The sequence below is a fragment of the Salvia hispanica genome, chromosome 3, assembly GCF_023119035.1.
Source record: "Salvia hispanica cultivar TCC Black 2014 chromosome 3, UniMelb_Shisp_WGS_1.0, whole genome shotgun sequence".
Classification (NCBI taxonomy): Eukaryota; Viridiplantae; Streptophyta; class Magnoliopsida; order Lamiales; family Lamiaceae; genus Salvia; species Salvia hispanica.
In genome coordinates this window covers 34978933-34997090 of record NC_062967.1, presented here as the reverse complement: position 1 = coordinate 34997090, position 18158 = coordinate 34978933, and the positions used below count along the sequence as shown (strand labels likewise).

At 36.6% G+C, this 18158-nt stretch overlaps 4 protein-coding genes across 5 annotated transcripts; 3 read left to right on the top strand and 1 right to left on the bottom strand.

Annotated features, from left to right (window-relative positions):
- Window positions 1–781: 781 nt before the first annotated feature.
- LOC125212801 (heterogeneous nuclear ribonucleoprotein 1) lies at window positions 782–3422 on the top strand. Its single transcript, XM_048113060.1, has 6 exons — window positions 782–1014; window positions 1103–1143; window positions 1484–1647; window positions 1731–1827; window positions 1924–2093; window positions 2696–3422. Exons 1-6 carry the CDS (start codon window positions 884–886, stop codon window positions 3239–3241), a joined length of 1149 nt encoding a protein of 382 aa, XP_047969017.1. The 5' UTR covers window positions 782–883; the 3' UTR covers window positions 3242–3422.
- Window positions 3423–8204: 4782 nt separating this feature from the next.
- On the bottom strand, window positions 8205–11066 carry LOC125212587 (putative pentatricopeptide repeat-containing protein At3g01580). The gene is made up of 2 exons (XM_048112796.1): window positions 8720–11066; window positions 8205–8624 (listed from the first exon to the last, which is right to left on the bottom strand). Exon 1 carries the CDS (start codon window positions 11019–11021, stop codon window positions 9012–9014), a length of 2010 nt encoding a protein of 669 aa, XP_047968753.1. The 5' UTR covers window positions 11022–11066; the 3' UTR covers window positions 8205–8624; window positions 8720–9011.
- Window positions 11067–11821: 755 nt separating this feature from the next.
- On the top strand, window positions 11822–14189 carry LOC125212130 (ribosomal RNA-processing protein 8). Its single transcript, XM_048112207.1, has 9 exons — window positions 11822–11999; window positions 12073–12134; window positions 12212–12263; window positions 12899–13013; window positions 13092–13186; window positions 13394–13500; window positions 13580–13694; window positions 13770–13814; window positions 13893–14189. The coding sequence occupies exons 1-9, from the start codon at window positions 11862–11864 to the stop codon at window positions 13956–13958; spliced, it is 795 nt and encodes a 264-aa protein (XP_047968164.1). The 5' UTR covers window positions 11822–11861; the 3' UTR covers window positions 13959–14189.
- Window positions 14190–15292: 1103 nt separating this feature from the next.
- Window positions 15293–18121, top strand: LOC125214455 (serine/threonine-protein kinase STY13-like). Of its 2 annotated transcripts, none has more exons than XM_048115489.1 (6): window positions 15293–15688; window positions 15800–15932; window positions 16494–16689; window positions 17111–17190; window positions 17289–17447; window positions 17645–18121. In XM_048115489.1, the coding sequence occupies exons 1-6, from the start codon at window positions 15555–15557 to the stop codon at window positions 17957–17959; spliced, it is 1017 nt and encodes a 338-aa protein (XP_047971446.1). In that variant the 5' UTR covers window positions 15293–15554; the 3' UTR covers window positions 17960–18121. The 2 variants fall into 2 exon arrangements, with proteins under 2 accessions (XP_047971446.1, XP_047971445.1); XM_048115488.1 differs by having other exon boundaries at window positions 15294–15688; window positions 17066–17190.
- Window positions 18122–18158: the final 37 nt, after the last annotated feature.

Here is an 18158-nt window from a genome sequence, read left to right as displayed (position 1 = left end):
TATTTGGAATTGGAACTGCAACATCGAGCGGAAGTTAACAATAAATTAACTTTTCTCCGATTACACCCATATTCATTCAACGTAACGACATTCATAATGCTTCCATCACATATAATGCCCTTGGTTAGGCCACAAGTCATAAACGTGGTTCGACTTTTGAAACTTGAAACACTTCACAATGGCTAACATACCAATTTTATAAGTGGTTTTGTCTCAAAATAAAAATGGTGAAAACGAAAATAGGAGTCCCAAAAAGAAGCTGCAATTTTGAACATAACACTTGTCAAGGGATTCCAAGCATTACTCTGAGGTTGTCTTCAAATTTATTTTATAAAAGAGAGAATTAATAAACTTACAAATCAAGATTAATCCAAAAAAACACTGTTTTGATACAACCACATTCACCCATTTCAAGATTAATTATCGAACAAAATTCCATCAACGCCACAACATTAATATTCAAGCTTCGTTTTTAAGTATTGAGTGTGAAGTGCAAACAAATTATTAGAAATCATACAAACAATAGTTTATAACAATAACTTTTATGTAACGAATATTAATTATTTTGAAAATTTACATTTATGTAATTCCTAAATATGTTTATAATACCATCAAATTCTACCCCACAAAATACCAAGTAACTCATACTCCTATAATTTCCAAATTAGAATTCAAAATCAAATACCAACCAATCAGAACCGACCAAATCAACAAGCCAAAATCCGACGGTCAGGATTGACCGTGATAGGGTTTACAGATACTGATAAATTCACAACCGCCGACAAAATCACGAGAGCTTCGTAGACCAATCGGCAACCACAGCCGCATTCCAACCGATAGCGCCGCCGTCCACCGCCACACAATCCATACGCACCCAATTCATATGGAAGACAATCGAAATTTTACAGAATCCGACCCTAGGCCGGATAATCAGGACGACGACGTTCCGAGGACGCCTGAAAACGTCAATTCCGAGAATTCTCATCCACACACCGGCGACGGAGCTAGCCCTGGGTAGATTAAGTTTACATTAGCTGTTCTACTGTTGTTGCTTTGCTCAATTTGTTGAATGAGGTTCTAATTTTGTGTTTTTGTGATGCAGTAAAATTTTCATCGGAGGTCTTGCTCGAGAAACTACTTCTGGTAATTGCGTTTACACTGCTTCTCAATGCTTTCTTTGTTTGAATCATGGAATTGAGTTAGTTTGAAATTGAAATCACTGTGTGAAGTGAGAGATTTTTCGTGTTTTGGAAGAGGAATTTTTTACTTTGTTTGTTGATTTCCTTTTCGTTTTTATTCCTTAAAAGTGGGAAGAGAGAGTTATTTTTATGTTCTTGCTCTTACTTTGCCTTCTTGAATCATAGAAGGAAGCTGGTTAGTTATAATCATTGAATTCATTTATTTGGAAGGGGAATTTGTTGTGTTTATTGATTTCGCCTTCATGTTAATATTCTTGCTCTTGTTATATGGATTTATGTTCCAGATCAATTTATCAAGTACTTTGGTAAATATGGGGAGATTACGGATTCGGTCATAATGAAGGATAGGAGCACAGGGCAACCCCGGGGGTTTGGGTTTGTGACCTACGCTGATTCTTCTGTAGTCGATAGGGTCATTGAGGAAACTCACATTATAAATGGAAAGCAAGTAGGTATACTGATTTGATGAGAAATGGTAGTGTGAATAGTTTTATGATTACTTGGAGCTCATTACATGTTAACTTTGTATAGGTGGAGATAAAGAGAACTATACCAAGAGGAGCAAATTCTAAAGATTTCAAGACTAAGAAGATTTTTGTAGGTGGCATACCGACTACTGTAGATGATGGTAATTTGAAATGTCATTTATAGAGTTTGTTCTTCTTGGTGTAATTAGAGCTTGTGGGGGAAATTGTTAGTAAGCTGTGACTTTTTCATGTGGCAGATGAATTCAGGGATTTTTTTTCAAATTATGGAGAGGTGAAAGAGCAACAGATTATGAGAGATCATTCTACTGGTCGATCTCGTGGATTTGGATTTATCACATTTGAATCTGATCAGAGTGTGGATGATCTCTTAGCAAAGGGGAACAGACTTGATTTTTCTGGGACTCAAGTAAGTGCCTGAGCTATATCATCGAGATATATGAATATTCTTAGTGTCGTATTATGCTTACTGGAAAATGGCAATAATATTTTTTATTGCTACTTTATATGTGAACGATTGGTACTGACTTTAGCTTAGATTTAAAACACAGAGGTTTAGTTAGTGCATTTTGGTTGTTTCTGGATCTATTTTCGTCCAGAAAGAAAGTAAATTTTTTATCTATTATATCTAGACATCATCTTCAGCTCATAATAGATGGACATATCCTCCCTTTTAGTCACGAATAGGCTGTCTATGGTGCCAGTTTCTTTCCCTAATGAGAACAGAAAGAAACCTAGAAAAATTAATCATATTGAAAGGAAATCCCAAGGCAAGAAGTCGCACTTTACACTTGTTGAGGAACTATAAATAATAAATCTACAATTAACTGTCTCCTAGCTGAAACAAATAACGAATAATTAAATAGTAACACCACGAGTATCATCTTCATAATAATTCATGTATAGAATATACTAGCTGTCTTTCTCTATAGAAGAGTGGGATGTTTTTGAGCTTGGTCTTTTATTATCTTTAATCAACATTGTTCTTATAACTCTTTCCATTATATGTAGGTGGAAATCAAGAAGGCGGAACCCAAGAAGACAAACCTGGCACCTCCGCCATCCAGGCGCCCGAGTAATTCTAGGACCCCATTCGGTGGAGGCCACCGGGAAACCTATAGTGGATATGATGGTGGTTATGGGGGTGGTGGTTTCGGTGGTAGTTCTTATAGATCCAGTGGAGGAGTCTATGGAAGTAGAGCCAGTGAGTATGGCGGATATGGTGGGGGACCTGAATTCCATGCCTACGGTAGATATGGCGTTCCTGGTTATGGAGCAGGTTTAAGAATGGAACCTCCCCTAGGATACTCGAGCCATTTTGGGGGTGGTTTTGGCCGAGGGTATGATGTAGGCAGTGAGTATGGTGGGGGGCCAGCGGATCGGTATGCAGGATATGGTGGCGCTGGGTATGGCGGTGGCTATGATGCTGGCTATGGCGATAGCTATGGAAGCGGGCGTGGAGGTGCTGTTTATGGACACAGAGGAGGATATGGCGGCGCTAGTGGTGGTGGTGGTGGTGGTGGTGTGAGTGGAAGGTACCATCCCTATGGGAGGTAGGTATACAAGTTGTAGGGCTAAACTATCTCCTAGAATGTTTGTATGCTCTTTGGTGGAATGGGAATGTCTCTCATCTTGTATTAGCTGGTTTTTCAAGATCTGATTATTTTTATGGGCAAGAAGCAACTCATTCCTATCAGTTTTACTACGTTTTTATATGATAATCTTTCATCTTGGATTACTCTTGTTTTTTTAATTTGAAACTGTAGCTGTTAGGTTTGTTGTTCTGGCTGTTTTTGTCTCTGTCCTTCACTTGGTAGTTTATTTATTGATCAATTTTGAGGCTAGGATGAAATCAACCACTTTTTCTTTATATTTCTCTAAATCCAAACTATTAGTGGATGGAGGTGGTATTTTTTCCCTTTTTATTTCTATAAAATCTTCAATCTCACATCATTTTTTTTAAATTTTATCAAATTGTAAACTTAATACTCCAATAAAGTTAACAATTAATCAGTGAAGGGTGTTTAGATTTTTATCATTTGAACTTACGACCATTTTCTTTTATTTAAACTTATTTTATGTAGTAAAATGATTTTATAAATTTATAAAAATTTCATGAAATCTGAAATCATAAATATATAAAATAAAAAATAATTATTGAAAAATATAAAATCAAACAAAGAAAAAAAATACATATACCGAATGAGTAACAATATTATTGTTTCTAGTTCTAAAATCACCAATTTATACAATAGCAATTTATTGTATTAATAAAACTTATATAACCAAATAAGTTTATAAACCAAAAATTGCACACAAATCACGTATCATTTAAATCACTTTTAGATCCATATTACAAAAGATCAATCACAAACACATGTCAATAAAAACAATATATAAATATAGGGGTGTGTTAGGGTCCTTACAGCATCTTAGTGTAAAACACAACACTAATCACAACCCTTGGATCATTAGATTGGATGGTTGTGATTAGTTACATTATCATACTAAAAATCTACATTATTAGCCGAGGTACATTATTAGACTAGAAATGTACATTGTAAGACTAAAACTGTACATTATTAAACTAAAATGCTACATTATTATCCGAGCTACATTATTAGTCTAAAATTCTACATCATTAGATGACACGTGGCATTAATCTAACCGTTAGATCATAAGATCCAATGGACTGCAAGTGTTTTGAGTTTTACTTATACTTAGCATTCTGACCTGAATACATCCCTATAAATATATATTAGAAGATAGCCAAATCGATCAAAATCAATAACAAAAATACAGCAAAATAGCATAGAATATACAACCGATATCAATATGCATGCATTTAGCCGAAAAACATAAAAAACTGGTTGCATACCCTAATAACATACCCCGCATTTACCACCCATACCATGTCCAAGAAAAACAAATGAATAAGAGTTGCCACCAACCTAATATTCATATAGAGTACTACATGAAAAATTTATACATTTGACACTTTATAATAGTACATGAAGAAAAGGAAAAAAACAATCACATAATTAAGCTCGACACTTCAAAATATACATCACTTCCACCATAAAGACCTGCAAGGAGAACAACATAAACAACACGATTGATGATCAACCATGATCAACCATTAAGAATAGCAGTATTAAAAGAAAAAATAAGGTAAACAGAGCATAAAAGCACATGCAACTCACAGTTCACACACGCAATTATTAAAGTTGTAAAAATAAGAATTAAAAATTCCATCTTCGAAATCATCCCGCCATTGCAAAGTTAGAACACAAATGTGTGTATAAGTACAAACGCTAAAAAATTAATAAAACAGAAGGAATATAATGAGAGCACATAGAAAAACGATTGAAATGGAATAATTGAAGAGATAAAAAGGGGGAAGAACATCACAAAAATGACCATCTTGTAGGGAATTTTCTTGTACAAAATTAGGCCAACCCATTTCCAAAAACCAACAATCATTCAATTTCTTCACATCAACTTCCCAACTCATTTCTCTTTCCCCTTGCATTATCCTGCATCTTGTCGGAATATTCTCACCAAATTTGTCGACAAAATCTGGAGGAATTCTCTATTGTACATATTTTACTAGAAATTTAAATGTAGTACACGATTAATAGTTTTAATGCTTACGGTAATGCAAATAATTAAGGGGTTTAAATGTAAGAACGTAATGTGACGTGTGTCATTTGTATTACTAGAAGAAAGCAAAAAGCTATCAATGTTCTAGCTTGTGTTGCTTTGGTGTTGAGTTGGGGGAGATTGGAGGGCCTAGCTACAATTTGAGAAATGCGATTCAAGTAGGAGCTTGAAGGGGCAGCTGTCGAAAAATATACAGAGGTGCCTAAAGCTAGCAAGGATGGTAAGGAACTTATGATGGAGGTGAAAGAAACGAGGAGATGACGCATGGTGATTGGAGGACCATCTTGTAGGGAATTTTCTTGTACAGAATTGGGCCAACCCATTTCCAAAAACCAACAATCATTCACTTTCTTCGCATCAACTTCCCAACTTATCTCTCTTTTCCCTCGCATTATCCTCCATCTTGTCGGAATATCCTCACCAAATTTGTCGACAAAATCTGGAGGAATTCTTTATTGTATATGCAAATGAATTAAGGAGAAATAGAATTATTAAAGCATTATTATTATGAAAGTTAGTGGGTAAGTGTCAATGAATGTCATTAGTGGGTAGTTAATCATGGAAAAAATAAGAGTTATAGTAATAATATTTCATTTAAGTTACATAAAACAATATTTAAATTTAATACTATCAATGGCATTTATGTAATTATTTCCAAAACTCCCCTTTTATATATTTATAGATAAATTATAGATAATATGTTTTAAATAATGTAAAGTAACTATAAATCACAACCTAAAGTGATTCTCGGAGTAATTCAAAAAACAAAAATAAATTCATGCTCAATGGCAACTAAGAAAACTGAAAAAAAAGTGAAATCTAAATTACTTACTCTGTGGTTATATCAATATGCCTCGTCACCTCTTTCAATGCCACATTCTTGGAATGTTTCCCGTCAAAGACAACGAGGATCCGTCCTCGTCGTCATTTTGAAAATTTTTCTTTTTAAACTTAGTCTATTTTTCATACACGAACTAAAATGACAAAATTTATCTATTTTTTATGGACAGATGGAGTACTAGTTAATGATTTAATTTGGGCTGTATCTTGATTTAATCTAAATAGTGTTATGTATTGAATTATTTACTATATCTTGATTTAATCTGAATATGTTACGTTATTCATATCACACGTGACGTGAAATGTCAATAATATCAAGATTAATATATAGGTCCGTTGGATCTTACGGAAAACATATAAATATTTGTTTCCCTATGTGTGATCAAATACTAACTAAGTTAATGATAATAACTAATAACTAATATCAATTTTGTATGTTAAAAACATCAACACAAAGACATAAATTTATCAATCTTCTTGTGTTGATAAACTTATGTCTTTATATTGACATTTTAAATTTACATGTTGTATTGTTATAATTATATCTTTGTGTTGATAATTTTAACACACAATATTGAAAGTTATTAGTTATTACTGTAAATTAGTTAGTATTTGATCACACACCTTTGTTTCTATAAATGTAAATTGTAATGTAATTACCAAAAAATGAATGAATTAATTCTGACAAAAATTCAAACTATTGAAATGGATTGATCCAGCAAGACAATATACAAGTTCCCATTATAACAAAGTAGATAAGACAAAGTAATACTAAAACTAGACTAAAATCACAAGTAAAATACTACTACTACTAAAAAAGGAGTTAAAACTACTGGTATAGTTAAAAGAATTTAGCAAATGCACAATTTATCTACTGGTATATTTACTCTGTTTTTGCGTATAAATTGTTGATTTATTGGCTTGTTATTTGTGTGTTGTTGGGTGGCATTCTGATATTTTTCACTAAAAAATTGGGATATAAAACGACATTGATAGTCATTTTTTGTCACATACATGTTGTAATATTATTTATTAATGATATAAATGCAAGCATTTCATGACAAATAACGGTTACATAACAAGAACCCATCACGAGTCACCAACCAAACTCTTTGGTAATGCCTAACTTAAAATCTTCATTAGGACTAAAATAAAATCCATCGTCTTTAACAACCCAACCGCACACGTTAGCCAATCCAGTTTCGCACTTATATGCCGTTTTGACATTGAACACATCGAAGCTTTTAAACTTTGCGCCCCACTTTAAAACTGCAAGTGAAACGCGTCGTTTTGAATATATTTACAAGGAAACTCCAATGATGGTACTGATTTAGACGAAGATTATGATATCCCAAATCATCGTCTCCAGAATAACAATGAGTTGTTAGGATTGGAGAATTTTTTGGCAATTGATCGAATATAAAAACCTCGTATCTTGAGCGCTTAAATATGGCACCACTTTGAACAAAAACAATTGATAGAATAACAAAAACAACTAGAATTTTCATGGCCATGTTTTGAAGAAGAGTGATATGTCCATGTTACATTTTTCTTGATTAATTTATAGTAGGCTGCATTTTTTGTTGTTGTTATGGTTGAGTTATTAACTATGTCTTGATTTAATATGAATATGTTATGTTACTCATATCTTATGTCATGTGTATATTTGCATTGTAGTAAATAATTCGATGCATAACGTATTTACATTGAATTACATGATTTAAATAGGCAAGATTATATAAAGTCCGTTGGATCTTACACAAAAGATATAAACGTTTCTCCACGTTTGTATTTCTTCTTCTTGCACGTTTCTATAAACGTTTGTTTTTCCACGTTTGTATTTCTTATTTAAGAGATTGTTTGACTTTGTGAAGAAAAGTAAAAGAGAAAGTGAGTGGAATATGAAACCTATTTAAAGTATTAGTTTTATATTGGATTGTTAGTGTAAAATGTTGGTGGAATGTAGAGTATGCGTGGAATAAAGTAAATGGTTGTATAAATCGTGGACAAACTAAAATAGTAAAATGGCTCTTTTTATTTTGGTTACATAGGAAAGAGAGATGAAGTCTCTAATATCCTAACAGGGGCATAGCCGGGCCTCGGAGTTTTCCAGCTTGTCTAGTAGAAGAATGTTAAGGAGACCTCTAGGAGAAGAAACAAAAATGTGCAATTCAGGAGGCATCTCTGTCGACCAGTTAGCAAGAAAATCAGCCGCAATATTAGGTTCCCTATAAATGTGCATCACGTTCACCTCCCATTACTGGTCCATGAATGCCCATATGTGTATCACCAGGCGTAGAACCCGGCGGCGGCGTAGAGGCTTTCACGGCTGAGGCGCTGCCCGTATCGCCGGACGCACCCGGTGATGTATCACCACCGGCTCACCAAATCAAAGATATGGTTGAATTCTTGACAGTATCCATCTTTTACTACAAAACTACACACTTTTAATTCAAAAAAGAATACGATTCAACTACAGTGGATCTGTTCCTGTTGTTTTTGTGGTCTCTAAGCAACAAGAGCAACTCTAACCTTCTTTCTAGCAAGCAACGTACCATCAACACTCGATTGCAACAACCTCGACGTCGCCCCTTCCCTAAAAAATCAACTCTCTACCCGTGCCGAGTCTCTTTTGTCATGCTGGTCGCTTGCTTGGGATGAGTTCTCATATTTAGCCAGTAACATTGATGCTTCCATTGAGAGGTCCGATGACTTTGAGTGGTGGCCTCATGGGAAATGAGTCAGTCATGACCAACGAGGACATTTGAGAGCCACCGGCGATCAATGAGGACGATGGTCCTTAAGGGGGGTCGATTATTACGGACTACACTCTGAAACAATCAAACTCCTCTTTCATCATGCCATGTAATACCCTCACCAAATCACAGATATGGTTGGATTCTTGACAATATATGTCATTAGCTACAAAACTACAAACTTCATCTCCTACTAGAACCACGCTTCTACCTGACACCTTCTTCATCTTCTTCTCCTCGACCAATCCTCGAACCCAAGTAACTTCTCCCCACTTCTCATCAACCGCATACACATTCGACAACAAAACATAATAACCAGCATCACAACCATCCAACTCAACCAGTTTCCTCCCCGCAATCTCTGCTATCTCGTTGTCCCGATGAACTCTACATGAGCCAAGCAACGCACCCCACACGCTCGGATCACCACCATCCGCCATCCCATTGACGAACCCCATGGCTTTCTCCACCTCCCCCACGCGGCCAAGGAGGTCGACCACTATCCCATAATGCTTCGAGTTTGGTGCTAGCTTGTAGCCATTCACCATCAAGTCGAACATCTCAATGCCTTCTCGAACCAAACCAGCATGACTACAAGCCGACAGAATGGAGACGAACGACACCTCATTCGGTCTAACGCCTGAATCCTTCACCATCTCATCGAACAAAGCCAACGCCTCCCTTCCTTTCCCATGTATCCCAAATGCTGTCAACATAGAGCTCCACAAAACAACATCTCTATCCTTTACACACCCGAAAATCGAGGTTGCACAATCCAAACTACCGCATTTCGCATAGCATTCCACGAGCGAAGCAGAGACAAATGAATCATCGCCCAAGCCACACTTCATCACAAAACCATGGAAGCACCTCGTCTGCTGAAGAACGCCTAGCTCTGAGCAAGCAGTCAGGATTTTAACCAAATCATAAACATCCGGCCGAAAATCACTTGCCAACATAGCGCGTAAAACTCCAATAGACTCCCACGCCCTCTCATTTTCAACACATCCGCGCAGCATTGCAGAGAAACAGACCACGTCTTTCTCAGGCATTCCTTTGAACACCTCAGTTGCTTCATCCGGGGCAGAGCAGCTCATGTACATAGAAATCAGAGCTGTGGAGACTAAAACATCCGCATCCAATCCGTTTCTTGCAGCAAGTTCGTGTATCCTTTTCCCCTCGTCTAAACTACGCGCAGCTTCACACGATTGCAAAACACTGATCAAAGCAACTGCATTCGCCTCGATTCCTTTAAAAATCATATCTTTGAAAAGAGCAAGCGCTTCTTTCGCACCACCGTGATGAGCATAGCAAGCAATCATTGAACCCCACGAAATCACATCCTTCTCCTCCATTCCCTCAAACAACCTCACTGCATAATTTACCAACCCCGTCTTCCCATACAAATTCAGCAACGCGTTCGACAAAGGTAAGTCGTTTCCCAATCCCATCCTAATCACATAACCATGGACACTCCTCCCCACCTTCAACTCCAACAACTGGACACAAGCAGACACAACACTAACAAGAGCAACCGGATCAATCACAACACCTTCCACCATCGCCATTCGAGAAAAAAACTCCAAAGCCTCCAAACTCCGCCCGTTCTGCTCAAATCCTGTGACGACCGTGGTCCACAAGACCATATCCGGCTCCGGATACTCCTCGAACACACGCAACGACTCATCCATCGCTCCACATTTCGCGTACATGTCTATCACAGCCGACCCCACAAACAAGTTGCTGCCGATTTGACCATCCTTCTTGGAGAAGCTGTGAATCGCCTTCCCAAAGTCGAGCGCTTTCAGCGCGGCGCACGCCTTGAGAGCTGTGGGAATCGAGTAAAGATCGGGTTTTTCCGATGAGGAGAGGCGGGAAAACAGAGAAAGCGCTTCTTTGTACCTTTTGTCTCTGCAGTAGCTTTTGAGGATGCGGTTATTGGCATGCAGAGTCCTGTGAGGAATTTCGTCGAACAGGTTGTGGGCAATTTGATTAGAGAAGAATCTTGAACGGAGACTGATCAGTTTAGCGGTAAGAGGAGTTTTGTTTGGATTAAACATCTTCCATTTCTGCAGCATCACCTACTCTATAATCCGTGTCACTCATAAATAAAACTATTTTTCATAAAAATATTATAACTGTTATTGTTTTGCATTATGAAAAAATATAATACTCTCTCATTTCAAATTTAGTTGAGTGGTTTTTTTTTTAGATAAAGATTAAAAAGTTATAGTAAATATAAATAAAAATAAAATAAGAATGAACAGATATTTTATTTTGCAGGAGATAAACTTTCCAAAAATACAACTCAACTAAGTTTGAGTGGAGGGAATATTTGAAAATAAAATTACTCTATTCATCCCGAGTTAATCAATTCATAATTTTTTCTTTTATAAAAAATTATTTATTTTAATGATTTAATCTCTAATAAATTATTATTTATTCTATTTTTTTCCTTCATCTTAATTAACTCTATGCGTCCCAACTCAGATGAAATGTCTTTAATTTGGCATAGGAATGAAAAATGTCAGTGGTGAGTTAACTAGAGAGATAACAAAAGTAGAATTGAGGATAAAATAATTTTGTAATGAAAAAATAAATGAATTATTTATACTGGAACGCCTTGAAAAGAAATACGAATTAATTTATTTTGGACATAGAGAATGTATTTCATTCTCATCACTTAATTTACTAAACATCACTTTATAAAATGTTGTAACAAAAAGAAAAGTATTAATTAAGTTGAAATGGTGAGAATATTAATCATCTTTGAATTAATAATTTTAACAATGGACCCAATTATTGCCAATAATAAAAATTGTAAGCCCAGTACAAATTGGGCCCAAAGATTCCTTCTCTTCTTCTACTGAACTGCTTCACGCCGCCAAAACCACACCACAACAATTCGTGGGAAAAAAATGACGGAGGAGCAGCGGCGGAGCAAAAAGAGGAAGCGCGCTGCAAAAAATAATGCATCTTCATCCACCGCCACACCTTCCGGTGTCGCTAATCCGACTAAGAGCAGCTCGAAATCGAAGTCGTCCTTCCTCGATAAGGTGCGAGAATAGTAATTTTCTCGAAATACATGGCTGTTGTTCGATTGTTATTAATTATGTTGTAATTGAACAGATGAAGACGAGATTATCAGGAGGATATTTCCGCATGATCAATGAGAAGCTTTACACTTGCAGGTTTGATCTGATTCCTGTTTTTTTAACAAAAAAAAAAGTTGAATTTGTTCCTGATTTGTTTTTTTGGGGGTTCACAGTGGAGACGAGGCACTGGAGTATTTTAAAGAGGATCCTTCATTGTTCAATGTGGTGAGTTGTGATTAAGTTTTTCTAGCTTTTTGCTAATTTAATTTACACGTGACAAGCTGCAACTAGAAAACCTAGATTGCTTGGAGTGAAGTAAGATTAAGCTGTGTTAATGAGCTCTACTGACTATTAACTTGAGGTGGTTTTTATAGTGTTGTCTAATGGTGACTGTATATTGTGAAATAAGGTCTGGATTCATATGATTTATAGAAAGCTATCCACTTTGCTACTTGCTAGCTCGGTTTAAGTGAATACGATTGGTCATAATAGGAGATGCAGTTTAATTTTGCAGCTCAGGATCTGTAAGTTATGTTGTTGAACATTTTCTAGTGCACACGTACAACTCTTAACTGGCTTGGGATTTGAGAGCATAGAAATTACCCCCACAGCTGTATGAGTAATCTTCTTTTATGTGTGTGTGTGTGTGGAGAGAGAGCGAGAGATTGTATGGCCGTCCAGCACTCCCTTACCAACCACTTTCATCTATGTGAGGATTTCAATGTGATGTCTCAGATTTGACTCATTTGGTTTTATTTTCTGTGCGATCTTTTATGTGTACCCTATATTCTACACCTTCCATTGAGTAGATTCAACTAATTTTATGGAAGCTCATCATGTCTATTTACTTGTTTTACCAGTACCATTCTGGATACCAAGCACAAATGTCACTTTGGCCCGAACAACCAAATGATGTCATTATAAAATGGATAAAGGATCGTAGCCCTTCTCTAGTTGTTGCTGATTTTGGTTGCGGTAAGAATCTTCAAATTCTATACAGAATATTATATTTTTATCACTGATTTTAAAAACCTATGTTTTGATCTCATTCAGGGGATGCAAGGCTTGCTAAAAGTGTGAAGAATAAAGTTCACTCCTTTGATCTCGTCTCAAATGATCCTTCCGTAACAGCATGTGATATGTCCAACGTATGTTCCAAACATTTCCTTGTTTTCTTTCTGCCACGTGTATGTAAGCAGAAGGAAAAGAACTAAAAATAATCATCATCCAATTTTGTGCATCAGCCAAAATGTCAGAAGCTTAAATATTCTGTAGAATCACCATATTTTGAAATGTGGTTTATTTGGATGATATCTACTTTGCTATTGCTGAAAAACCTCTACTTTGATTTTCAGACACCTCTCGCCTCATCCTCTGTTGATATTGCTGTGTTTTGCCTCTCACTCATGGGGACAAACTTCCCTAGTTACATTCAGGAAGCAAATCGGGTTCTAAAGCCTCAGTACGCATTCGATTTCATCTTCCTTTTTCCGCGCCTTATACGTCCATTTCATTATACAACTTTTATCCTCCATGTGCAGAGGGTGGCTTTTAATAGCTGAGGTGAAAAGCAGACTCGATCCAACCACTGGAGGAGCAGACCCGAATGATTTCATCAAAGCCATATGCGAACTAGGATTTGCCTCCAAATCCAAGGTTGTCGCACTTTCCACTTTCGCATTATAATAAGACTCTCACAGCCATTGCTCAAAGTTATCTTCTTATGCGCAGGACCTCTCGAACAAAATGTTTATACTGTTTCACTTTCAAAAAAAGGTTTGTTTTTGTCTCTGTCCCTAAATAGTTTGATTACAGATAGTGGAATCACATTCTTTTGTTTTTTTACCTCTGCAGGAAAAACAAAAACCTAGGGATATCAACTGGCCCGAGCTAAAGCCTTGTTTGTACAAGCGCCGTTGAGTAGCTTTATGAAGCCCGGCCAGGTGAAAATTTTTGTCACGCGTTGATGCGGTTCTAATTATTGAAATCTCATTCGTATAGAAGATTGAGTTGTATCTTGTAGCATACTACTATCTCGTGACATTTCTCAAGTGTTGTAATTCAATTAGAAAGGCATGTTTTCTATTAACTTTATGTGGTTTGTGCAGATATTCATGAAATAGAATCTAGACCATCTATTTTGTGATCCAATGATTCATATATGTATATTTTTTTGCTTCTTATGCATAGGATATAAGTATAAGTTTTTGGTATGTTACAAAATGTGGTCAAGTAAAAAACAAGCCAGTATCAGTATAAAACAAAAAAAATGAACTATAAAAAGTCATCAAGAAAAGCACTAGACAAATACTTCAAGAAAATAAAAATAAAGTGTAATATGAAATCTCATTCACTAGAGATGAGTGATTTAACAACTATGAGTTGAAAGAGAATTTACAAGCAACAAACTCAAAATATATGGCAAAGTACTCATTGGACAAGTATACAATTATGTAATTTTTTAATTTCAATTTATAGTCTTTAAATTTCTTTTGAAGTTTATATTTTTTATTATTGACAAAATATATTAATAAAAATTAAATAAATTGGGCAATTATATTAAGAATGATAGAAGTGAAACACTCCTAATAAATATGAAATAAATAATACTAGTAGTGATCCATAATATTAGTGGGTTGTGGACTTCTGATTATATAAGTATAAATAGTACTTCCTCCGTTCCATGTTAATAGAGTCATTTTACTATTTCAAAAAATTTTAAGTTAATTGAGTTATTTCTATTTTTAGTAAAAAAAGTAATCATTTCTCTTACTTTAATCTATCTTTATCTCTCTTACTTTATTCACCATCCACTTAAAACACTATTATTAAAATCCGTGCCGAAAAGAAACGCCTCTATTAACAAGGAACGGAGGGAGTACATTATTACAAATTATAGTACTTATATAAGGAAAAAATTAAATGAAGAAAAATTAAAATAGGAAAAATTAATTGGAAAAATTGTAGGAAATAATAAAAAATAAGAAAAGGGAATAATCAGTGTGAATGAAGTGGTCATGTGTTGTGGGTCTTAAGTTGTTAAATTATGTGACACGTTATTTAATCAACTAGTTTGATCTGTCTTACTAGTGGACATGTTTGTGAATATAATATTACTCGTAGATTCCGTGGACATAATTTGGATAATTACATATATCCAATTATGTTAATTAACACTAATCATAATAATTAATTTTGTTAATCACCATCAACACTAATCTTAAGAAGTGAAAACAGATATTTTACCTGTTTCAGTTGAGTTGTGCAATGAAAAGGGATAAGATCACAACAAAATAAACTGAACCTTAGATCAAGTCTCCCCACTTCACCTTCAATTATTTGTACTTGCAATTGTTTTCCAACATCTTTTCCTCTGTTTTCTCTCGCCTATTGAGCTTCTGTTCCCATTCCTGATGTGGGATTCGCGTATGCTGCTTGAGGGAGTGATAAAGTTTCGATCTTGGAGATGTTTGAATAAATGACTCAATGAGTTTGCTCATCTGAAGAGAGAGAGAGATGGGATCTGGGAATGGGTATTTTGAAGGAACGACAGAGTTTAGTTTGGACCCAAAATGGTTGGTGGATCCGAAGCTTCTATTGGTTGGCCCGAAGATTGGAGAAGGCGCCCACGCCAAAGTCTACGAGGGAAAGTGAGTTGACTCTTAGATTTCGTGCCCTCTTTGTTTTTGTTTGATTTCATTATCTCTCTCTTGAAAATCAAGATTCGTAGTTGTGAATTGTGATTGCTCACTCTCTTTTAGATACAAGAACAAGATTGTTGCTATCAAAATCGTGCATAGAGGAGAGACGCCGGAGGAGATTGCGAAGAGGGAGGGGAGATTCGATAGAGAAGTTGCAATGCTGTCCAAAGTGATGCACAAGAACTTGGTTAAGGTCGTGTTTTTGCACCTCTTTTGTTGTCTTGTCTTTGGCTTGTGTATGTTGTTAGGAATCCGTGACGTTGTCTAATTATATAGATCTAGTTCGTTGTGAATGGAGCACTACGGTTGGATAACTTGTTTCGCTATTTGTTTTCCGTGAATGGTTGAATTCTGTAGTTTAATACACTGCTTTAGATGTCCGCGTGCATTGCCAATCTGATGCTGGAACAATTCCCGGTACATAGTTCAATCAGAGAAAACTAGGAAGTATTTGGTTGTATATACGTAATATTGTGTCCATCAAAAAGAATGCTTTTACGTTCTACACATTCTAAATTGTTGATCTTTCATACTCCCTCCGTCCCACTAAATGTAAAGCATTTGCTTTTCGGCATGAGATTTTATGTATTGTTGTTTTGTGAGTTAAGTGGTGGAGAAAGCTATGAAAATAATGTTCTTACGTTCTACACATTCTAAATTGTTGGTCTTTCATATGTGTGTGTGTGTGTCTATGTAGTGATAAAGGTGGAGTTTTTCATTATCCATGGCTCATTGGTGTCGCTTTTTCTTGCAGTTCATTGGAGCTTGTAAGGAGCCGGTTATGGTTGTAGTAACCGAGCTTATGCTTGGCGGGACATTGAGGAAGTATTTGCTGAACCTACGGCCTCGGTGTCTGGATACGCGGGTTGCCATTGGATTCGCCCTCGACATAGCTCGTGCAATGGAATGCTTGCATTCTCACGGAATCATACACCGCGACTTGAAGCCCGGTAATGACAATAATTCAGTACCTTTCCATGAAGTACAAGACTTATGATGCTGAAATCCGAACTCAGATCCTTTGCCTTGTATATTCCAACAAAAAAACTGATGTCTGCTCTGTTGCTGTCGTGCTTTTCAAATCGCATAACTTTAATCTTGGAACACATGTTTGGTTACTTTGGGTTACCCTTTTGTTTGTTTCTGATGTCCAATCGATTTCACTCAAGTCTCGTGTTGCTAATTCGTCTAAAGTCTGGACTGTTCTATCGAATGTGTAGATTCTTGCTAATGACGAGAGGCCATTTAGCTGTTTTTAATCAAAACCTTGCACATTCAAAGAACTCGTTTTATTTAGTGGGCCAACGTATTGATTCGTTCCCGCAGAGAACTTGCTCTTGACAGAGGACCACAAAACCATCAAACTTGCAGATTTTGGGTTGGCGCGAGAAGAGTCATTGACGGAGATGATGACTGCTGAGACTGGAACATATCGCTGGATGGCGCCAGAGGTAGTCTACCCGATGTCTTTCCTTCTTCCGATTTTCCATATCTTAAACGCATTTGCTGAGAGTATCTCTCGTTACTTTCTGTGTTGTTTGTGTTTTAGCTTTATAGTACAGTGACGCTTAGACAGGGGGAAAAGAAACACTATAACAACAAGGTTGACGCATATAGTTTTGCCATCGTGCTGTGGGAGCTTATACTTAACAAACTACCATTCGAAGGCATGTCGAACTTGCAAGCCGCCTATGCAGCTGCTTTCAAGGTAACTCTAATGTCCCACTTTGGTTGTGAATGGCAACTTGTGATCGAACGAGTTCTCTCTCCTAACAGACTAGTCTTTTTAGGATGAGTTTTTTTCATGAACGATATGATTGTTCTTGATAACGAAAATAACTATGATTGATTCATATGTTAACGCGTTGCATACCACACGACTGAACACATGCTTCTCCTTATCAGAACACAAGGCCGAGCGCGGAAGATCTCCCACATGACTTGGCCTTAACCGTGACTTCATGTTGGAAGGAGGACCCGAACGACCGGCCCAACTTCACTCAGATAACACACATGCTCCTGCATTATCTGTCCACGATCTCACCTCCCGAGCGCACCATCCCACTGCGGATCTTCGCCTCTGAGAACGCCGTCTTCCACCCAGAGTCTCCGGGCACAAGCTCGTTGATGGCCAAGAGAGACGACAACTGCGACACCCCAAAAACACTAGTGCAAAACAAGCCAAGAGGGTTTTTCTTCTGCTTTAATCAGTGCTACTGAAAGGTAAAATTCAAGCAGGACGGAAACTTTGATATGCTGCAGGAGACGGAGAAGGGAGACGGGGATCGAGTGTGACTGTGAGTGTACATTGTGGAGTTTGGGGCTGCTGTGATGTATTGTAGGTGTAAAATAAGGTGCATCCAAAGGCCTTTTGTCTCCATTGCTATGGTAGAAAAAAGTACACATTCTCTATGTAGTA